Source organism: Dendronephthya gigantea, unplaced genomic scaffold (assembly GCF_004324835.1).
Source record: "Dendronephthya gigantea isolate DGI-Jeju-01 unplaced genomic scaffold, DenGig_1.0 000041F, whole genome shotgun sequence".
NCBI classification, from domain to species: Eukaryota; Metazoa; Cnidaria; class Anthozoa; order Malacalcyonacea; family Nephtheidae; genus Dendronephthya; species Dendronephthya gigantea.
In genome coordinates this window covers 1,689,232-1,696,530 of record NW_021163051.1, presented here as the reverse complement: position 1 = coordinate 1,696,530, position 7,299 = coordinate 1,689,232, and the positions used below count along the sequence as shown (strand labels likewise).

At 35.9% G+C, this 7,299-nt stretch overlaps 1 protein-coding gene across 1 annotated transcript; it reads left to right on the top strand.

Moving 5' to 3' along the window:
* The first annotated feature begins 1,452 nt into the window (after positions 1-1,452).
* Positions 1,453-2,202, top strand: LOC114526799 (nucleoporin GLE1-like). Its single transcript, XM_028548317.1, has one exon. The coding sequence runs from the start codon at positions 1,453-1,455 to the stop codon at positions 2,200-2,202; it is 750 nt and encodes a 249-aa protein (XP_028404118.1).
* The last annotated feature ends 5,097 nt before the right edge of the window (positions 2,203-7,299 follow it).

The window sequence follows — 7,299 nt, the reverse complement described above, 5'->3', positions numbered from 1 at the left end:
TAGTCGTCTTTTTGTTTCTTTCTGTCGATGTTGTTCTTCGGGAAGATGATGTGCTGGGAGAAAACAGCAGCTATCGTTCTCGAGCCAAAACGAAACAATGACTTTGATTAGTATTTATAGATTGACTGGCCAGTTTCTTGCGGCATGATTCGCGTAAACGAGCTCGTTCGCCAATTGTATTTACGCCAAGACGATTCAATTCCGTGTCAGTTAGTGAAACTAGCGCCTCCGGATCAATGCGTTCTTCTCTAAATCTATCAATAAGTGTTCCCAAACCAACTTCTTGTAAAATAACATCCATCCCAAAACATGCAAGATAAATATCGTGATCGTAGATGACAAAGATGGCATACATAAAAATGTAAAAATGGCGGGTAGTTAGTTGCAAATTGGATCTTTCAGGTGTCGATGTTCATCTCGGCCGAGCGTCCGATAAAATCCGACAATATCCGGTATATCTCGATCTAACCACCACCACATAATGATAAAAGCACCGCGTAAAAGGGTAAAAGCACGACATATCGATAAAATACCACGTAAAATATTTGAAGCACTGCGTAAAATAATGAAAGCACCGCGTAAAATACTAAAAGCACCGCGTAAAATAATAAAAATACCGCGTAAAATATTAAAAGCACCACATAAAATATTAAAAGCACCTCGTAAAATATTAAAAGCACCGCGTATGATGTTCAAAGTACCCCGTATAATGATTGAAGCACCGCGTAAAATGCTTTTTGATCACTTAAGACAGTTACGGCTTTCCATACTTAATCGACTTTGTGAAGGTAATCATACTCCGAGTGATCTACAAAAACTAAAGGAAAGATGTATTGAAGAGAGTGCTTGCCCCAAAGAAGCTCCATGTTTATTCATTCAAAATGCTCTAGTTGATGAATACAATGATATAGTTTATCAATCATTTGATTGTCGTGATAAATACATAATCAGGGCGTAATTGGAGCCTGTTCAGCTGAGCTGAAAGAAAAGATAATGAGACAAATAACTGAGATACAAAACAGGCGCGTTGTCAATACGTCGACGACGTACTTTTACAAAATTCACGTCGTCATAGATCCTTTGTATTCACTTTGTTTTTTGCTTCGTTTTTTTATTGATATGGCCGAAGTGATTGAAGTCTGTGCATCCACAAGCAAAAAGTAAGTAAATACTTCCCAGTCTACCTATAAAAGGACGGTTAAGTGCGTTTGTAAACAAACGCTTTGTTTACATTTTGAACAAATATTTTTTTTTCCAAATAAGATGTTATTGAGTTTATGTCTATCATTGTTCTGACTCATTATGCTTTTAAATGAATACAGATTGGAGTTTTAATTAAAAAAACGTCAAAATAACGTGAAATTTAGGATTTTGTATAAGTTGTGCTTTTGCTTTTTGTTGACATTATTTTCATTTGTAATGTTCCAATATAGGTCAACAAAACCTCAGATTATGTCATGGTCATCAGACAGAGATGTTCTGTTTTGTCGTGAAATTTTAGTGTCAAACTTGTTTAACACAAGAAAGTCATCTATTGAACGAGGCCAGGTTTGGGAATCAATTGCTCAGAAGCTATGTGACATACGGGAACCAGCTTTTAGAGTTGACCAAAGGTCGGTGAGGGACCATTACAAGAAACTTATTCAAAGGTATTCAAAGATTCGAGAGGAGTTGAATGCGAGCGAGATAAGTCCGGAGAAAAGCGAGTTGGATGTATTGTTGGAGGAGATTGTGGAAAGGGATGCGGTGGCAGAGGCAGAGAAGGAGAACGCAGTGGATGGTGAAAAGAAGAGAACAGAGGCGGATAAGGTGGCTGCTGATGACATGAGGAGAAAGGCAAAGAAGACTCTGGCTGAGAAGCAGAAAAGAAAAGAGGGTGAGGAAAGTGCTATAAAGAAGAGACGGCAAAGTGGAGGTGAAACAGTGGTATACCTAAGAGAAAGGGCAGAAAAAGAAATGGAGATACGAAAAGAGGAGTTGAACTTCAAGAGAGCAGAAGCTGATCAGGAGAAAGAAAGACAGCGGCAACAAGCCGAGTATCAAGCAAAAATGTTTTCCCAACAGGAAAACATGATGAAAGCAATGTTGGAGCAGCATCAGCAACAACAACAGCAAATGCAACAAATGCAGCTGATGATATTGCAACAGCAACAACAACAGAGTCAGGCTTTGATGGCACTACTGGAAAAACTGTCAAAGTAAGGCTATTTTTGCATGGTACTGGACAAATTTGAAATTACAGTAGTCCCCCGCTAACTCGAACTCGCTTAACTCGAACTCCTCGCTAACTCGAACTAATTCCAATTCCCCTTGAATTTGACAGTGTTTTTTATAGTAATTTACTCCGCTTAACTCGAACTCGCTTAACTCGAACTCCTCGCTAATTCGAACAAATTTTGTTTCCCTTTGGTCAAATATATCCGGTTAACTCGAACTTTGGTTTCGAATCATAGATCAGCAAACTTTAAAATGTGAGAAGATAGAATTTTGACAACTGGAAACTATCAAAATAACAACAAGTTACTCAGTGTATAATTGTATATAAATGCTTATAAATTTTAAAAGATTTTGTGTGGTGCTACGGTCGTTATTGATCCAACTTTTTTAGTTCCTTTTGTATTCTTTCGATCTTTTTAATTTTAAAACGTCGTCCACTCTCGCTGACCATTCATATTGGGAGGCCTGGTATCCCTTGAAGAATGATTCGATTGGATTTTATATCTTATTGTAATATTATAATAAACGTAATCTGACACCAACTCCGGTTAACTCGAACCCCCGGTAACTCGAACAATTTTTCTTTCCCCTTGGGAGTTCGAGTTAGCGAGGGACAACTGTAGTCTGAAATTTTCCCTTTTCGCCTGTTTAAATGGACCATTTACTCTATGTTAGGGGTCTCAAATTTGTCCAAAAGGGACAAATTTGAGACCGAATCCAAAATTATGTGTCCGGTACCAGCTGTAAACAGGTTCTAAAACTTGTGGTTTACTGTTGTATGTTACATATATGCAGGCCATTTGCAGGCTTCAAATTTCAAAATTTTTCTGGACAAGCATGTCCCCACCCCCTAGAAAACACCCTGCCTCGCACAAGTACTACCTTGGGGAAGGAAGTAATCCTTTTCAAAATGTTTTGGGGCAAAAGTACCCCCTCTGGTAATTATATGCACCCCTGCTGCAACATTAAGGATGTCAATTTATTTGCTACAACTAAGTGAGATAAGCATTGTCAGTCTTGAGTTCATATTTTTGTCTCATATGCAGTCAAGCATGCAAATTTGAGAAGTGTATGTAGATTACAATCACAAAACCACAAGTATCACAAAGCAATATTGGATATAAAACTGACATTTAAAAACATATTATGTTATTACATTATATTATTTAAAAACATTATATTATAATAACTAATTGAACTGTTCAATATATTTATTCAAGTGTTACAAATAAAAAATAAAGTAATTGCTATGCAACCTACCGGTATATAAAAACACACACTTTCAAATTACCAATAATGGATTAGTCCAGTCAAATCACTATACAATAGATGGCTAATTTGCATATATTTTGAAAGGATGTACTTTTTATACAGGTTGTATATATTTGTATACTAGAAGTAATCACAGATTAGTAATGTGGGTTCGAAATGTGTCAATTTCGGTTCAGGATGATTAACAAAAATGCTAACATTAAACGTCACAGCGTATGATTAAAAGTTTACCAGCAAAAAGAGTAATTTAACAACAGTGATGGCTCATATGCTTTATTTAACAACAAAATGTCAAAATATACAGTTTGTCTTTACTGAAATTACAGTCTTATAAAAAGTTAATCTTTCAACTTAAAATTAGGTGTAAATTTTGAAATAATTTGATAGCTCTGTAACTCATGGCACAGAGGTGATATAAATAAAAATAAGAAAATTTAAAAAATACAGTATCTCATGTGTTCTTATTTATCCATTAATTCAAAGTCAGAGACTGTCTCAAAGCAATCTCAGGTGTAGGATGACTACAGTTATATGTTGTATAGTTAAAAGGCTTCACTTTTTTGAGACAAAGAAATTGATGTAACTGTATAGAGTATAGTGTTAAGTAACAGAACTAAGTAACAAAACTAAGTAATAAAAAATCAAGTAACAAATCCCTCACTGATATTGGCAAATCGCTAGAGCAAATTGCAACAGACGCGAGCAAATTGCAAGTTAAAATTTACAACAAATTTTAAAACAAAGCCCCTGATGGCACTATGAACTATGAATTTCAACTTGCAATTTGTTTGCGACGGTTACAATTTGCTCGAGCAATTTGTTAATATCAACATTGCAATATTGTAGTATGGCCCGCAACAGTAAAGTCAATAAGAAGTTTTTTTATGAACTATGGTCAACGAACAAAAATTGCAACAAGTGTTTGAAAAGTTCTACCTTACATGATAGACAGTTTTAAATGTAGATAACATGCTGTGTTCTTTAAGGTGTAGAAAGTTAAACAGGCTCCACCTTGGAACGGAGCCTTGGAACGACAAATGTCACTAACTTGGTAACTAAACGCATCATACGTAAAAGTTAGAGAGGTCTGGTAATTCTCCAGAATCATCGTAGTGATGGCATCTTTGGTAGTTGTCTTAAGTTGAAATGCAGGGTTGATGACCTCCAGCAAACGCTGCGTTGAAACGCTGTCTAGACGAAGATGGAGATTTTTGGAGCCGCTTTTGGGCTTAACGAGAATACGCAGAGACCAGTGGACAGAACAGGTTGAGGGTAGCTGTTGTAGCTTGCAAAACTGGCAGATAGCCTTGTTGGGAGCAACAATTTCAACATTTCGTTTGGCACAGCCATTACAACCGATATGTTTGGAAGCTTGTTGTACTCCTATAATGGTACCATTGACTGTTGATGTTGTGTCAATTTTGTCCTCATATTCCACGACAGGTACAGAATAAGGAGTAGCATCAACTGCAACAAAACCTTCGTTTTTCGGGGTATTGAGGTAGTGATCGTATTTCGTCGATTTTACCCGGACATTCTTTAAGGTGTAGGTCTCGTTTTGTTGGAGAGAATTTATGTACTCTCCCCAAAGAACAAGTTTAACCGTGCCAGTGGGGTCCGCTATAATGACATCCTGTTTCTTTACTTGTCCAAAACGTGTTGACTGTACTTTAATACCAGACATTTTCATCACTTTACCTTTGATTTCGATCAGTTGTTCTGAAGCTAGCTTTGATATGGCGGAAATATTTACTGGTTTGCCTGTCGACGCTGAAGAAATTTCTTCCGAAAAGGCAAAATTGACTTCGTTCTTATCAAGTGCTGAAACCTTGGTAAATTTGGTGATGGTCAGATCATCGTTGGTGTTGCTTGATTGTTTGTAATTTTTCAGCTTAACTGGGCTTTTTGAGTTTGAAAGAGCCTGTTATCCTGGCCTTTTCTACGGCGAAAAACAGACTGCTCTGACTGGCTTGTCAGCGCATTGGACGATACAATTAAAATATTTTCTTTTGGAGTCTGACGCATTCTTGATTTCCGAAATATTATGCAAATAGCATGTTAAGCCGGAGGAATCTAGGATAAAGTATCTTGTATCAATTAAAATTAACCATGTATTAGCTACATATAATTTAATTTAAAAATAAGAATTAAAACCCAGCAAAAGACTTTCTGACAAGACGGACAAAAGATGAAATTCATTGGCTAACATTCTGTTTGAACTATGTTAGACATAGTCACTCAGATCGATATCACTAAACATCCAATTTCGCAGTCTGATTTAAAATCCTTTTCACTGCTACTTCTGAAGCCAATTTGCTAATTCGTTCATTTATTTGCCGGGCTTTAATTTTCATTTAAGAAGACTTGGATGTACAGTACATCTTTACCTTGTGTCTGTTGTTGATCCTGTTCAGTCATAGATTCATCCATGGTAAATCAAATGTGAAAGTACACGTAATCTAAATTGAAAAACATTAATTAGGCATAAAATAAATTATGCAATTGAGAAAAGTTTTTATTAACTTACTTGTCCGAAGGCCACCAATATTCAGTTAACTATTCAATGATTTCAATGAAAAAACTATATATTTCTAAACTATATACTTTTAATATATCCTTAAAATGTTCAATTAATAATTTATACATACACCTTGTGGAGAACTGGAAATCTAAGAAAAAATGAGCCATTATATAACTGTTCATCATATAATGCTTCATCCTAATTAGTATTCTTTAATTTGTACTTCTTTAATTCTTTAATTCTTTAATTTATTGCTTACCATGATCAATTCCACTTTAGCTACATACAATAATATTCCTTCAATAATATTAATATTTAAAATTTAAAAATTAATTAAATTTAAATTAAGCACGCTTCGGCTTGTGCACTCTTGATTTGCTATAACAACCTTTCTAAATTTTGATATCAAGCACGCTTAGGCTTGTGCGCTCTCGTTATAGTAAATTTTGTATGACAGCTCGCGACTGATTGTCCCGCTCATGTGAATAACACGTGAATGCGTGTTAGTAATAATCCCACCTTAGTAATATAATACATTGGCATCACATCTTCATTTCATGAATAAAATCTCTTTTATGTTTGTGTGTTGGTTTCCTTCCTCCTTGTAAACCAGCCATTGTCCAGTCCCAAGCCTGGAATGAGAAATTGGTGAGGGGAAGGAATATTATTGTATGTAGCTAAAGTGGAATTGATCATGGTAAGCAATAGTGATATGTTGTCCTGCTTGTAGCTCCTCATACTATCTCGGTAAATTTAAATTAAGCATGCTTCGGCTTGTGCACTCTTGATTTGCTATAACAACCTTTCTAAATTTTGATATATATATATATATATATATATATATATATATATATATATACAGGTGTAGTGATAGAAACTATCGTGAAGATAGAAACTAGCGCATACAAAATCGTCTGGGTTGAGTGCTCAATGCTAATGCAGAGCGGCATAACACAAGATGAGAAAACGCAGGTTACTTCATCGAAATTTTATTTACTACAGGACTGTTTCGTATGACAAGCTTCTTGCACCAGTAGCTCGAATTTTGATGCGACAATGGGCAGTTTTGACGGTGCGGAAACATGCGAACTGGTGGGAGCCTACTTGCTATCACAACTTCCTGCCACGTATAGAAATGCTATTGGTTTGTACCGAGATGATGGCCTGAGCGCGTTCAACGTCCCTCCACGCGAGATAGAAAAAATAAAGAAAGAAATCTGTAAAGTGTTCAGCGACAATAAACTCAAACTAACTATCGAGGCTAACAAGAAATGCGTAAACTTTCTAGA

Bases quoted from the DNA above. Each gene is read 5' to 3' on its own strand.
- LOC114526799 (XM_028548317.1), top strand. From the start codon at position 1,453: ATGTCATGGTCATCAGACAGAGATGTTCTGTTTTGTCGTGAAATTTTA.